Source organism: Neocloeon triangulifer, unplaced genomic scaffold, assembly GCF_031216515.1.
Source record: "Neocloeon triangulifer isolate White Clay Creek 2 clone unplaced genomic scaffold, ASM3121651v1 ptg000009l, whole genome shotgun sequence".
NCBI lineage: Eukaryota > Metazoa > Arthropoda > Insecta > Ephemeroptera > Baetidae > Neocloeon > Neocloeon triangulifer.
In genome coordinates, this window is record NW_026775551.1 from 1,749,456 (window position 1) to 1,764,887 (window position 15,432).

General features: G+C 35.9%; 2 protein-coding genes across 6 annotated transcripts; one reads left to right on the forward strand and one right to left on the reverse strand.

Annotated features, from left to right (window-relative positions):
• Positions 1-285: 285 nt before the first annotated feature.
• LOC132195297 (SH3 domain-containing protein Dlish) lies at positions 286-4,261 on the forward strand. 2 transcript variants are annotated; one of them, XM_059617206.1, is made up of 7 exons: positions 286-419; positions 1,794-1,978; positions 2,038-2,257; positions 2,319-2,497; positions 2,720-2,909; positions 3,224-3,372; positions 3,592-4,261. In XM_059617206.1, the coding sequence occupies exons 1-7, from the start codon at positions 371-373 to the stop codon at positions 3,754-3,756; spliced, it is 1,137 nt and encodes a 378-aa protein (XP_059473189.1). In that variant the 5' UTR covers positions 286-370; the 3' UTR covers positions 3,757-4,261. The 2 variants fall into 2 exon arrangements, with proteins under 2 accessions (XP_059473189.1, XP_059473190.1); XM_059617207.1 differs by lacking the exon at positions 3,224-3,372.
• Positions 4,251-8,585, reverse strand: LOC132195295 (molybdenum cofactor biosynthesis protein 1). Of its 4 annotated transcripts, none has more exons than XM_059617203.1 (9): positions 8,370-8,585; positions 7,029-7,148; positions 6,464-6,593; positions 6,238-6,405; positions 5,955-6,181; positions 5,681-5,905; positions 5,483-5,628; positions 5,347-5,432; positions 4,251-4,958 (listed from the first exon to the last, which is right to left on the reverse strand). In XM_059617203.1, the coding sequence occupies exons 2-9, from the start codon at positions 7,104-7,106 to the stop codon at positions 4,381-4,383; spliced, it is 1,638 nt and encodes a 545-aa protein (XP_059473186.1). In that variant the 5' UTR covers positions 7,107-7,148; positions 8,370-8,585; the 3' UTR covers positions 4,251-4,380. The 4 variants fall into 4 exon arrangements, with proteins under 4 accessions (XP_059473186.1, XP_059473187.1, XP_059473185.1 ...); XM_059617204.1 differs by having other exon boundaries at positions 7,029-7,145; positions 8,369-8,585; XM_059617205.1 differs by lacking the exon at positions 8,370-8,585 and adding an exon at positions 5,213-5,273 and having other exon boundaries at positions 4,816-4,958; positions 7,029-7,269.
• Between the last annotated feature and the right edge of the window lie 6,847 nt (positions 8,586-15,432).

Genomic DNA, 15,432 nt, shown 5'->3' on the forward strand with positions numbered 1-15,432 from the left:
CTTTAGAATAAAAATTTTTCATTGCAAATATTATATAATTTTTTTTGTTTTATAAAAAATTGTCGCTAAAAGTAATTATTGTAGTTAAATTGCTTAAAGGAGCACTACAGTTTTTTACTGGTCATCACAGGAATCATTTGAAAACTTGCTATGTGAATATGTAGTGGACACTTTCTCAAATTTTCTTTTATATTACCGACGTTTTTCAATGTAGGCTAAAGAATGGAAACTTTTCAAAGAGCCTAACACTTTTCGCGCCACAAATTCACAAAACAGAGAGTGGGACGCGTGCGCACAGAGCGCCAGCTACAAGTGGAGACTGACATGATGGCTGTCGTTTGAGGATTATGTGCAGAATCTCCGCGAAACCATGGCTTTCCTGTGTCCAGTGAGGATCCGAAGAGGCAAGAAAAAGAAAAGTGAGTGTCCGGCGCGCGAATTGGAAACTTTTGCGCGCCGAAAGCGGCCGTCGGCGGCCGAAAAGTGGTGCTGCAAACCGTGCTCCCGTTAGCTGGTGCATTAATTACACACGGGGACGGCATTCTTTGGCTCACTTGTTGAATGCGTCAGGTGCCCCAACCCTTTCGCACGCCCTCCGCACCCCGTCCACGGGCCTGTCCGACGCCGCGCCCGTCACGCAGGGGTTTCGGGGTCGTCGGGGGCTCCGCGGCGGCCCTGAACAGGATGTTTGGGTAATGGGAGCGAGAATGTAAAGCAGAATCGCCCCGGGGGCCGAATCGGAGGGACCGTGGATTATTATTATGTGCGTTTGATATGTGCGCGCGAGAGAGAGGGCCTGAGAAGCTCGACCTGACTTTCGTGCAGCCGGTTTCAGAGGCGAAAATCGATTAAAATTCGCTCGGCGTACTGGTTTTGTACTTGTTGAACTTTGTTTTTCGTGCACAAGTTCAAGTCAAGTGCGGCGGCCAAGTTAAGATGCTCATTTTTTTTCATTTCGTGAATTGAGAAATTCGTTTAATTCTATGACCTTAGTAGAAATAATTATTTAAAAATGTCGAATTAACAGTTTTCGCAAATAATTTGATTAAAGTTAAAGTTTGAACATTTTGATGTTCGTCATTAATTTTTTTGTTCGAAATGTTCAGATACGTATATTTTTCCCAAATTTATTGATAAAACGTCATTAAAAATCCATACAATTAAAAATTTATCAAATTTTTGAAGTGCATGTTATTATTTAAAAGTATAAATTTTAAGTTTAATATATATTATTTTTTGAATTTATTTTTATTTAAAATTTTTAACTAATAACATAATTAAATTTTCATTTTTTATATTTTCTTTAAATATGTTTTAATACACATACATAAAATAGTACAGCTTTTTTGTTTTACTTTTTTTTAACGTTTATGTTGATTTTCAATAAATATTTTTAAATATTAATACCCTTCTTTATTATTATTATTGCAAATTCACTAAGAGAAGTGATATTCAATTTGATTTTACCGTTTAATTTTTTTTATAATTTTAATTAAAAAATAGACGAAAGATAATATATTTTTTCGTAATATAGTTTTACTCTTTAGCTAAAATTTTTAATTAAAAAATGGTCATAATTTACGCTTAATTTACAATAATTCATTTTTTAAATTTTAAATTAGTTACGCTACAAAGTTTAATAATATTTTAATATTAAATTAAAATTATTTAAATAAATAAAATTAATATTTTAATAATATTACAACGTTAATATTAAATAATAAAATATAAAAAAAAAAACTAAGTATTAAATGATAGTTTGTTTTTATAAAATTTTATTTAAATTTTCCCAGGTGATGTGGACAAAGATGTGTTGCGTGGTCCCGGGATGGGTCGCATCACCGGCAGCGCCTCAATCGAGACCCTCGTCAGGGTCGGAATCGAGAAGGAGAACGGCCTTTCCCCGGACAGTAAGATGGTCGTTCTGCACGACTTCACGCCCTGCGTGGATGACGAGCTGGAAGTCAAGCGTGGACATGTAATTAAAAGCCCTCGTATTAAATTAAATTGCAAAATTGAGCTCGTTTGGAATTTCAGATCGTCAACGTTCTTTACCGCGAGAATGACTGGGTGTATGTGATATCAGAAAACAGACACGAGGGCTTCATACCCCACTCGTACTGCACCCCGTACGGTTCACACCTCGGTGACCTGGCGTTAAACAATGTCAAGAAAAAACTGCCCAGGGACAGCAGTAAAGGTCACCTGGACACGTCTCAGGACGACTCGGCAGTTCGGTCCATGGGAAACCTCTCAAGTAAAATTTAATTGGAATGAAAAATTGAACCATATTTTAACGAAATATTGAAAAATTCCAGGTCCACAAAGCGGTCCGCCTGACTTGTCAGTCTCGGACAGTGAAAGTTACGGGATGAACAATAAAAAAAGCATCATCACGCAGGCAACGAGTCACCACCAGCAGCAGGTGATTCGAGGGTCGCAGGCGTCTCTCCACAGCATGGGTTCATCTCAGCCAGAAATCCACCCTTTCTTCAAAGTAAGTGCAAAAATGTGTAAAGCTAAATCATTAAATTTTATATTTTATTAAAGGTCCACCTAGAAACTTTATTTTAAAATATAACTTAAAATTATTCTCCAAAAAAATGGGATCTACTGTGGGATTTATTTTTAGTTTAATTTAGATTGACGACTTTTTTTTTAAATCATCCTTCAGTTACTTTAAAACTCTTAAATAATTTTCCTTTTCTTTTCCAAAAAGGACCCGGCTGGTCGTTACATTGTCTTGTACACATTCATTGCGCGAGATGAAAATGACGTCAGCGTTGAGAGGGGTGAGTTTGTAACGGTGCTCAACAGGGAAGACCCTGACTGGTATTGGATAGTGCGGAGTGACGGCCAGGAAGGCTTCGTGCCAAGCGGGTTTGTCTACCCGGCAGACGTGATTCAAGGTGAATTGACGAGCTTTTAAACACACTATAATTATCTCAATGTTCTGAATTAAATTATTGCATGAAGTAAAAAAGACGGTTTGAAAGTTTTAAAAGGTTACATTTTAATAACAGGGAGTAATTCTTGGCCTTGCAACTTTTATTTTTATTTATTAGATCCGGTTATTTTCAATATCAAAACTTCATTGTTGCTCAAAAGTGTGGTTGTGGAAATTATTTCAAGCATTTGGTAACTGCCCTAAAAATATAAATTTAATCCTCAACCTAATTAACATGACCAAAAGACCCATTTTTAAAATTTCTGATTTTTTTAGCATCTCTTTCGGGCCATCTCAATCAATCTCCAGTGCAGCCTGCCAACAATTTCTCCCCTCCAAACTCCCCGCCGCACCACATGTCGCCAGCAAACTCTGATGAGCTTCGTTATCACGGCACAGAGTTGGTCATGCTGTATGACTATAAGGTGAATTAAATTTAAAATTTAACCTTGAGGAATGTCAAATTCCTAAAAAAACCCACTTAAAAAAAATTCAGAACCATTCAAACCTAGAAAGACCGGGGTTAAAAGTGTTAGTATTAATAATAGTCAAAAAAAAAATATCGCATTTATTATTATTCTTATTATTTTACAAAAAACTTGTGAAATAAATTTAAATTGTACTCACGGCTTGTATCATTTTAGGCACAAGCTCCAGACGACTTGACCGTACGGCGCGGCGACTGGATCTACGCCGACCTGGGCAATCAGACGGTGGACGGGTGGCTCTGGGCTTACGCGCCCAAGACGAGAAAGTACGGTTTCATCCCTAAGGCGTACGCGCGTCCGCCGGCGATGACCAGCCTGTGACCTGCCGTATTTATTGGCGCCACCGCGGACCCTCTGCTGAGGACCAAGGTGTGAACCGATCAGTGTCATACTACAACACAGAGGCCTGTCGCCTGGCGCCGAATCCTCTCCTCCCACTGTCCCTCTTGCCATCGTGTTAATAGGAATGTTCAAAGTACATACATACTTAAACGAGTAACTTTAACGAGACGAGAGTGCCTGCAAGACAGTATTAACTCATGCGATACGCAAAAGCAGTATTTTTTGATGCATTTTTGTAAGAAGGAACAATCGGATGAGAAACTGACAATAATAATACCTTGCTTTTTTGGTTATTGGATTTTTATCGTCAAGAGCATTATTACTTAGATCTTGTTGAATGTGTGCTTATTTATTTTTCAAACATGTCCCAGAGTTGTGTTGACCATCGAAAGCTCTGGACGTCGAGGTACAGTGCACAAAATGTTGAGATTATGATGTATACTCTTTTTTTAATATACAATAAAACAAATTAATCTATTGAAAATATAGCCCTTTTTATTTTATCAAAAAATAAATGTTAAAATCATAACCAATATTGTGTAAAATAGAAAAATCTAAAATAATAAGACAAATAAAAATTTGTATATTATCAAAGGCACAGTATTAATCACTTTTAAAATCGCCAGTTTTTCCGCCAGACTTGCTCAGCAATCTGATTTCTGTGATTTTAATCGCTTTGCTAACAGCCTTGCACATGTCGTATAAAGTGAGCGCAGCAACCGAAACTGCCGTCAATGCTTCTAGTTCGCAACCCGTCTTCCCGTCTACCCTGATCGTACTGATGAAAACCGCCCTGTCGCCTAAAAGTTCTACCTCCACATTAGCATAACTCATCTGTAGTTGGTGGCAAAGTGGAATGAGGTCGGAAGTTTTCTTGGCAGCCATTGTGCCCGCCAGTCGCGCCACTGTCAGAGCTTCGGAGCCTTTTTTCAGGACGGTTTTCTCCTTGAGCATTTTTATTAATTGCGGTCCCAAAATCACCGTTGCTGAGGCTTGTGCTTCCCTTTTGGTGGGTTGTTTGTCGCCAACGTCGACCATGGTGAAAAGGCCATCAGGGTCAATGTGGGTCAAATTCGAAGAGGTTGAGTAATTTCGTACATTTGTAAATGATTGTCCAGGAATGTTGAATAGGTGCAGAGGTAGAGAGGAGAGTTTGTTGAAAATCGTAACACAAGTTGACACTGAAAATATATTTTATTAACATTTAATTTAAATACATTTAAAAGTTATAATCTAAAACGCAATTACTTGATCATTCTGGGTGCCGCCTTTTGGCATTCGAATCAAGAAAGCAACATTTTTTTTTAAATTATTAATTTTGATCTTACTTCAACTTAATGAATGATCCACATTGGATCCTTAATTTTTAAGAAAAATTTGTAAAAAGAATGGATAAAACTTTGCAAATCGTAAATCTAAAGCCAAACAGACTCACCGGTATTAGCCACCGATTAAAATCATGGGCCTGTTTGCCATGGAGGGTAGATTCTCCATGCCTGTAAGGGAAGTAATTATGAAAATTCTGATTGGCCTTAGATTTATGTACAAAAAGGCTTAAAAATTATATACCTGCATGTTGTTTCTTCTTCCTACGAACTGCTGCCTGAATTGTGGCCCGCAGGTCATCTTCGGAAATATTTGCTCTTAGAGCATCCCTTAAAAAAATTACTCTTGTAAACAATTAAGCAGCGGACTTTTGAAATACCTCAGGGAGACTTCACTATTTCCGAAGAGGCAAACTTTGAGATTGCCATCTGCCGTGATGCGAAGTCTGTTGCATCCTCCGCAGAAATGGTCCGACATTGAACTTATAATGCCAACCTGGCCCTGGAATCCCGGAGCTGCGTAAATCTGGATTTTGATTTTGTTAAAAATAAAATTTTAGATAACAATTTTTAATTACCTTGGCTGTGTCCGATTTGTGGCCTTTGATCCTGTCCAGATCCGGATATTTAGTTCTGATGACTTTCAAAATTTCCTCGCAAGACATCATCGTCTTCCTGTCCCAAGCGTTTCCGGTAAAAGGCATGAACTCGATAAACCTGACCTCCAGTGGCGTATCTCGCACCCAGTCAACAAAGTCCATGATTTCATGCGAATTTTCATCTCGCACGACCACGCAATTAACCTGCATTAAATTTAAACTATAATTTAAAATTTCCTATTTTTATACTCACCTTTAGGGGATTCACGCCCAGCTGCAACGCCAAATTGATACCGGCCAAAGCCTTTGCCAGTCCATTTCGCCTGGACATTCTCGTGTAGGTGTCTTTGTCCAAGCTGTCCAGACTAATATTCAAACCCTTAAGACCTGCTCTCATTAGAGGGACGAGCTGCTTGGTCAGAGTGAGGCCATTCGTGGTCATGCTTATGCTGTCAAGTCCCTGAATATCATTCAACTGACCTATTTTTTTTTTCATATATATTCAAATTTTCAAAATTAATATTTAATTTATTTACCGACTAAATCAACGAGGTCTTTCCTCAACGAAGGCTCTCCACCTGTGAGCCTAATTTTGGTGACACCCTCGGCCACAAAAAATTTCGCCAGGGTCACAATTTCGTCGGTTGTAAGTAGCTTCGATTTGGGGTTCAACGGCACCCCTTCTGCGGGCATACAATACTGGCCTGCAAAAAGGTTCACAGAGTATGATGACCTTTCCGATTTTAAAGCAAGATGACTTACACCGCAAATTGCATCTTTCTGTTAGTGAAATCCTCAAGTATGTATGTCGACGACCAAAAGTGTCCGTCAGCGTGTCAACGCCGTTTTTCGCAAGTTGTGGTTGATTAACTGCTTCATCAGCTTCTAATATCTGAAATGACAGTAAAATTATAATTTTAATTCAATTATGAAAGTAATTAAATTGATAGGGGCAGGCTTCCAAGAGCAATTAATATTCTTTAGTATAATAAATATAAAATTTGTTATGTGCAACAAAGTATTGATTTAAATAAATTGTAAAAAATTTTAATATACCCAAATGCATAATACTAATAGAAATAGATAGAGTATTTATTGAACACAACTAGGTGTACAACGGGTGTCTAAAGCTAATTTGTCTTCCTAAATACTAATGTTGTATTTAAATTTTAAATGTAATTTAAAAATTAATTTAAATAAAATATATAACCCAAAAATAACTTAAATATTAAAATGCAGTAAAATCATAAAATTATTTTTAATAAAAATTGTAGTTTTTTATTTAAATTATAATATTAGTTTATATTTGGTAAATTAAATTATTTACCTTTGACGAAATGCACTTTATTTGCGAGATTTGGTGTCCTCTGGCTGCAGAAACCAATCTGCTGCACGTTCGGATCATCTTCTGGCGTTGTCACGATTTCATAACTTGCAGATAGCGCGCCTAGGACCAGAAATGCGGACTGATAAAAGTCGATCGATGATGCATTTTAAAAAAAGCAACCAGCTGCTGAGTGTGGAAATATTGTAAATAAAAAAAAAACCAAGGGGCGTTGGTACTCGTGACCTGCGAATATGAGCGCTGAGCGGCGCTCGCTTGGGCGCAGTAAAAAACTCCGAGCTGCGCCCGGATCGTTAGTTGTACTTTGTTACCGCTAGATGGCCACATTAATTAAGATTTATTTTTATATTTTACATTTTAATCAGTTTATTATTATTTTTTCTAATTAATTTATTTATGTTTATTATTAATATTTTATTACTATTCAATATTAAAATAGAAAGTTTGAATTCATTTTAAGCATAATTAAGTGGATGCTGTTGATTTGCAAGTTGAGTATTAATGAAAAATTATTTTTTAATAGATACTAGACAATCCAATTTGAAATTTAATCCTTCAAATTTGTAATTGTTACAAATAATATTGTTGACATAAGTCTGGCATGTCTAAAAAAAAAAAAAAAAAAAAAAAAAGACAAAATTGAGTGGCGCCTTCTGCGCCACTAAAAAGGGCACAGGCCGACAAGACTTTGTCTTGGCCTGACCCTAAAAAAAAAAAAAAAAAAAAAAGTTTGATTGAATTAGAATAATTAAAGATTAATAATAAAAAACATCGATGGAAGAAAACTAAAAAAAAAAGGAATAGACTTAAAAGAATTCAGCAAACACGTTTTTAAAATGTACATATTACAATTATTTTCTTTTGAGAAATTTCACGCATGAACTTTATCACTAAAATTTTAATTATTATTAGTAAAAAGGATCAGATGTACTAATAAATGTGTTTACAAATTTTGAGAATTAAATTATATTAAAAAACAATTTTAATCACACAGAAGTGTTAATCTCCGGTTCAATCGTTGCAAATTTTAAAACATGCTGCAACAAGGTAGAATCCAACACGGATCAAAAGAAAAAGAAAATCACGCGAGATGCAATGAGAGATGATGGGAGAGTACATGAGCGAGTAACGAACGATAATTGCGCACCTGTACGAGCGGGTGAATAACAAACGAGCTGCCGAGGAAATGTTCCCACAGAGAGAAAGAAAGAGAGGTGATTAACACAAGGCGCGGGCGAGGATAAAAATTGTATTATTACAAATCGGTTCGCTCGCCGGTTGAATAACCTTTTGGAAAAAAGCGAATATATTAAACTCACTCACTTTTGCACGGCGCAGTGTAACTAACTGTATTGTGATGTCACGCTCGGCATTTACTTTTCATGGTCACGAGGCAGACTTTTATCGCGGATTTTTCGCCAGCACGACAGAATAGAAAAGAGTTATTAAGCCGCGTTTTGCATGTTTTGCATTGTCGATTTGCCGCCACACGCGCCCTGCACGATCAAATCGAACTTGTTGAGCTCCGTTGCTTTTCCTTTATCTGCAGAGTGAGGTGCATTTTTTTTTTTTATCTGGCGGTGCCCTTGGATGCTGATTCGCACAATCTGTGATCGTGCTGGGGCCCGAGTTGGCTGATTACGACCGCATTGTCCGCCACAGTGACAATGCAAAAAGTCGATGCACGCGCGCGAATCCTGCAGTGTTTGCTTTGCCTCTTTTACATCTCCCGTTTGTAACTGTGTGTCTGCAAATTAGCAGCCTTGCATTATTTGCCGATTCGACGCACATAAAAAACTCTCGCGATTTCCCTGTTGAATCTTTGTTTGAAATTATTGCCGAGTTATATTTTGTATGCGAAAACATCGTGACAGGACTTAAATGTTAATTAAACATACAAATTATTAAAATTATTATCAGTAAATTTTTATTTTTATATTTTATTGAAGCTTTTTTAACATTTTAAATTAATTTATTAAAAAAAATTATTTTTGTTTTAAGTAAATTTAGATTGAAAACGTTTATTGAAACTTATGTAGTCATTCTTTTACGTTTTAATTTCAAGTATAAGCTAAAAATTTCAAAAAATATATTATGCACGCAATTACTATCTCTAATAATAAATAAAAATATTAATAAGCATGACCAATATTAATTTCACTCTTTTTTAATTTATTTATAAGTGACGAGTGCGATAATTTAAATGAGAATATTGGTTATTAAAATATTTCAAATGCCATAAGTCGAAGGTTTAATTTATCCCTGCTGCACTTTGTCACTTGTACGCATTTTAGCACCCAACTTAAAGAGTGCGATATTGAATTTGTTCCACTACAAAGCGGGACACAAAAATAAAACTGAATTAAAATTTAGAAATTATTTTGATTTAATATATATTTATTATTTTTGAAAATAGATTCTTTCAAATAATTGTTTTTCAAGATTGTCCATTGTACTTGTGATGACTTATTTTAGTCCTACAAAAATTAAAAAAAAAAGAAAACTAAAACAAGCTCGTGTATTTTTCTAGTTTGCCAAAAAAGTATATGTATATAATTAAAAATAACATTTAAAATCATTTCATAAAAAATGACACCTGTGCATACACAATGTTATTGGTGTTGATGAAATTAAAAAAAAAAAAGTGGAAGTGAGATCAAAAGTTCAGAAGTAGAGGAGTTTCCGAAACAAGGCTTGCAGCTACAACAGCCAATTTCTCCCAATTCGGTGTCAATCACTGCCACTGATTAATGCAACAACGCGAGGAAAACCCAGCAGCAGATGATTGTATGGCACTGCACGCGCATCCTCCGCCTCCGTTATGAGCCAAACGAGAAACAGTGAAATAAAAAAAAATGTAACGGGCCGATTTGAAAATAGAGCCGTTGATCATGAGAGAGGTAACGGTGAGGCCATTTAACAGCGAGAGTGTCTCGCTTTTCAAAAGAATAACAGAAAATTAAAACCGCCACACAGGTCGACGACCTCTCTCCCCAGCCAGCCGCTCGCGTCAAAGTGTTCATCTATTTTCTGCAGTAATGAATGTTAATGATATGTATCAGCAGCAGCGGTAGAAATAATGAACCTGCCGCGCGCCAATAATTTAATATATTGAAAATAATAGTATTTCGAGAGCGTTTATCGCACCTAGCCATCGGCGGCGCCAACTTCCTGTGTTGTTTCTGCGCTAATCCAAGTTATTATGAGAAAAGCGATGCCATCAACACCATCCGTTCCAAAATGATATGCAAATGCAAACTATTCGCACTGTATTCAAAATTTACTATTAAGTGTTTATAAAATGCCGCGTCCAAAATCGAGCTAGTTCAATTAAAGAACTATTGACGCAATGTAAAGGTCTATGAACTTTTAATTTACATAATTTTCTTTTGAAATGAAATGTTTAAAATTCTCGCTTATTTTAATGCAAATTTAAATTTAGTTTAAACAGACATTTTTTTTTGTTATTATTAGGTTGGAGAAAATAAGATCATTTTTATGGCCGAAATAAGTACCTTGTGGGGAGATTTTATAGCTAAAATAGGTGAAAATAGCTCTCTCAATTTCGCTTTTGAATTAGAGTGTTTGACGGGACCAATTTTTGAAAATTTTCCCCTCCCGTTCCCGAATTTTTTTCAAACAATTTCCCGAGTATGATCCCGTTCCCGGGAGTGCCTAAAACGAAATTCCCGGACCCGTCCTGAGTCCCGATTCCTGCAATCAGCTATTAATCGTCCAGTTTTCGTGGTATGCAAATAGCACTACTCGTACGTGCGGGTTGCTTAATTTATATCAATACCTCAAATATCTAAAATATTATCCTGATTTTTTTAATTTATTTATGATTATTTATATTTTTTTTAAAAAGAAAGTGCGAAAAGGAGTTTGCGATTAGAAAAATATGCTATTCAAAAACTTTTAATCTTGAAAATTATAATTCATTTGACAGAACAGGGAATTGAAAACTGGTTGTCTTTGCAAATAACTTCAATTTCCCGGTCCCGCGTCCCGTCCCGTTCCCGCTGCTCTTAAAGAAAACGGTGCCGGTCCCGTCAAACACTCTATTCTGAATTCTTGTCAAACGTATTGCACAGCTTTTTTACTTTAAAAAATAACGTGACTTAATTTTAAATAAAACATTTATATTATTTACTTTAATTTAAAAGACTTTATTTTTTTTATTAAATTTTTTTAACATTTCATTTTTTATTTTCAGTAAAATGTTTTGTTCTAAATTTTTTAAACATGTATGATTTAATGAAATTTTTACGTAATATAATAATTTTGTGCATAAATACAAAAGAATGTCTCATACTTATCAAGTAGTAATAAAATTATTCTTCATAAGCGTTGCATAAGCGTAATGTAGAAATGATTAAATAATTCAATATTTCTCTATCATAAAATATAGATTTTTGATGAAATTTAAAAAAATACCTAGCCGACGTATAGTTGCAATTTAAAAGGTGAAAAATACCATATAATTTTGAAAATGAGGCACTCATAAGTCAACAAAGATTGATAAAAATACTAATAGATAATTTTCTGTACAAATAAGTTTTTTACTAAAGCACATGAAGTACGGTGAAGTGTTCACTTTGTGCCAATTTGGCGATTTCAAGTAATTCTTCACGCGAATTCTTCATAATTTTTTTTTTTATCTATTCCACATTTTCAGTTTCTTTTACAAAATAAATAAAGGAAATAAAAGTTTAAAGGAACATTTCTCTCTTCTCTAATGCACACTTTCGATTTGGTTTTTATTTACAATAATGAATTATACAAATAATTAAGGGATTAATAAAAAAGTTTTAATTATTTTTAACGTTTTTGTCACTAGCATGCTTAAAAAACGTTACATAACATGAATTACTCATTTAATTCGTATGATTATGATATATGGTTTAGTATATATAAAACGTGAAACAATGAATTAAACAATGCATCACTCCATTCACCGCAAGACATGAGGGTCATTTGGCGGGCAGAGTGAAAATCGACGATTCTCACCACCGTTAATTAGAAACTTTGTTTGAAACAAAGATCCGCCACTGCAGCATAGCACACATACGCAAAAAAAAACTCGTCTGCTGAGTTCTTTCTTTCTTTCTTCCTTCACTTCTTCTTCAACAGTACACACGTCTGCTGTCTGTTCGATTCACGGAAATTCGTCTTCTATAAATTGTGTGTGTCTCTCTCTCAAGAGAGCGTAACAATTATTTCAATCGTCCGCTCACAAAACAAAACGCTTCTAATTATTTATGTGTCTGGCCGCGGCAAAGCGATATGTGTGTCGCGATTCCTGTGCATATCCTGATAGGCGGAGATCGGAAAAAGAAACAAAACCCGCTATTGTTGTGAACGGCGAGGCGGCGGCTTTTGATCTGCGCAGCTCGCGGAAAACGCACCAATATGTCACACACCGCAGAGTATACTTTTCTTGTGAGAAGGAACTAGACTGAAAGTTTGTCTTTTCTTTTGCATTCGCGTTACACTTTTTCAGTTCACCTCGATTTTACTTTGCGCGCAATCGAATAAACAATGGCCGCGCGCCGAGTGATTTGTGCATGGCCTCTTAATTGGAATTGTTTGCTTAACTTCAATTAGAGAGAGAGAGCGAAAATAATTTCAGCGCACCATTTCAATATTAAACTCTTTTGGTGACTTCTGACCTGGTTATATTTTTTTAAATTTTTTTATAATATCTTTAGATCCATGCGACCGAAATTAAAACTCTTATTTGTTTCAAAAATAAGAAAATGGAAATATGATTTAAAAACCGTAAACACTTGAATATTAAAAGATTTTTTGATTTGTTTTTCCGTATTTTATTGATATTATGTATTTTTAGTATTTTCTATTAGAATAAAAAGCTGCTTTTTACGCAATACTTAAATATCATGAAATTAATCCAATTTCCTTGAGGATCAAAAGTTATTTTTATTGATAATTTAAGGAAAAAAATTTTACTTGCAATCTTTTACTGTAGAAAAAATTCAGAAGACATTAATTTGGTTCATTTCCTATAGTCTTTAATTTATTTAATTATTTTGATATAGTATTCCTAGTTTTCCTAATTTCAATGCCACGAATAATTTTATTTGTCCCTCTTATTTTTGACGAGCCCCGCTGTTCGATTTTTGAGATTTCTCTGTTGCTCTCAATTTTTTTTTATTAATTTATACAACCACAAAATTCTATTTTATTACATTTAATTTTTAAAGATAAATCTTTTTAATACATAATTTAAGTCTTAATTTTGAATTTTCATATAAATAAAAGCATTGATAAGCTCTGTAATTTCTCTAATTCTACTTTAATCATAAATATCAGTCCTGCCCTTGCCATCTTAATTGAATTGCGCGTCTGCAGCAGCGACTTGAGACCTGCACCGTTTTGCTTTTGGGCTTAAACTTTGTCTTTCCAATTAGTTTGCGTTTCTTGTTACCCGCGTTTCGTGCCTCATGACCTCCGAGGGTTGCTGTCAAGGGCGGCTGCCTATTCAAACTTTGACCTGCACAAGAGCAGTTCATCCCTTGTGGAATAACATTTTCAAACAACTGAATGTAACTGGACCGGGCAGTTGCACATAATTCAAAGCCCGAGTTGGCGACCTTTGAGCCATTGTGTCAAATGGCCAATTTACAAGAGACACAGAGAGACGCTTACAACACAGTCACACAGACAGAGCCCTTTATGCTCGAAAATTTCCCTCGCGACAAAAGCGAAACAAATGGAGACGTGTTGCGTCTGCTCAGACCGAAATCCTGCCTTTTGTCAGCGGCGACCTTAACCCCATAATGCAGCGGCATCCCTGCTATTCAAATTGAAACGCATGGCCCAATTATTCATGCACAATCGCGGCTCGAATCGGACTGAAAAAAAAAACAGAGCGAAAATGCATCCTTGAGCGGAATCCGGCGCGAGCCCTTCACGCCTCAGGGTTGTTTACCTTTGAAAGGGTGGCACGCGCTTTTTTTCCGGAATTGGTTCAGGTTCAAAAATAGAGTGCAATAAATCGTCGGCCTGACTTTGAGAGAAAAGGATTTTTTTGTTTGAGTTGCACAATTGACCGAGCTACTGACCTTTGATTAGCCAGGGTCAAAATACATATAATAGGCGCGCTTTGCTCTTGATTTGTTTAAGTGCACAGTGCGCTCTGTTGTTGATGGGAACGGAGAGCAAACAATATATATATATAAACAAGAGCGAGTGTAACAGCAAATTACTCACGCCGGGATTCATTCAGTTTGCACAAGCCGGGGTCATTGTTCTCCGCCACATCGCTGATGAGATAACAAAACAAAGGCACGCATTAAGGTAGGTCATGCAGACGCACTCGGATGCGGCGGCGGCTTTTTCACTCGCCTACCGAGAATTCGGCGCAGATTTCCCTTTGCTCATTACGGCGCGAATGAAACTCGGCTGCGCCACCGAGTATAATATTTCGAATTCGTGCAGAATGGACTCGCTGGGATCGCATGCAGCTTGTAATTACTATAACAGGCTGGGAGGAGGCAGTGCTAAATTAATTATTATATGAATTCTATTAATCTAATTGCACATTATTTCTGGAAAATATTATAAATTATCCAAGCAGTAGATTAAAATATTAGTTGAAAATTAAATTGAAAAAATGCTTTTATTTTTCAACATTGCAAATTTTTCTGGTGATAAGACTGTCGATAAAAAATGAAAAAATTTATTTTTGAAATTAATTGCTTCAATAAAAAAAAGACAATTCCTTTTTCAAGATCATTGCAGCTTCAATATTTTTTGGAATTTTGAGGGTCAAAATTTTACAATTTTTCTATTAAATTAATAAGTTCATAGAATAATTTAACGTATGCCCAAATTATTTAGATTTCAGTTAATTTGCATAAACACTAATTATATAAAATGCTTTTGAATCTCTCTGGGATGGAGCATGTTAAATTAATTTAAGTCCGAAAACAGTGTCATCACAATTATAAAAACTTAAACCCCAAAAGGGTTACTTCTTTCCTCGTTTTCTCACATTTTCCTGCTCTTTGTTCCTGCCACTAATTAAAATCTTTTCCTCCGTCCCCAAGCATGTCCTTCCCGACGGATTTTTCCTGCTGTTTTGTTGTTGCTTTCCTGCAAAGCAACACGACACCCTTCAACACAACGAAGAAGGGATGTTTTTCTCAGAGATTGTTTTCGCCGCACTCACCTGGAAGAAAGCTCGAAAAAAGAAGGCCAACGACCTTTTCTGAGAGAAGCTTTCGCATTGTTCTGAACGCTTGGACCACACATCGTCCACAAGATGATGGAAAAGGTCGCTCCTTGACCAGGGTCAACGTCCCATTTGCATTGTTTGCAACCCTTGCTGCTGCTGACCATCAAATCCTCTCTGGGGAAATTG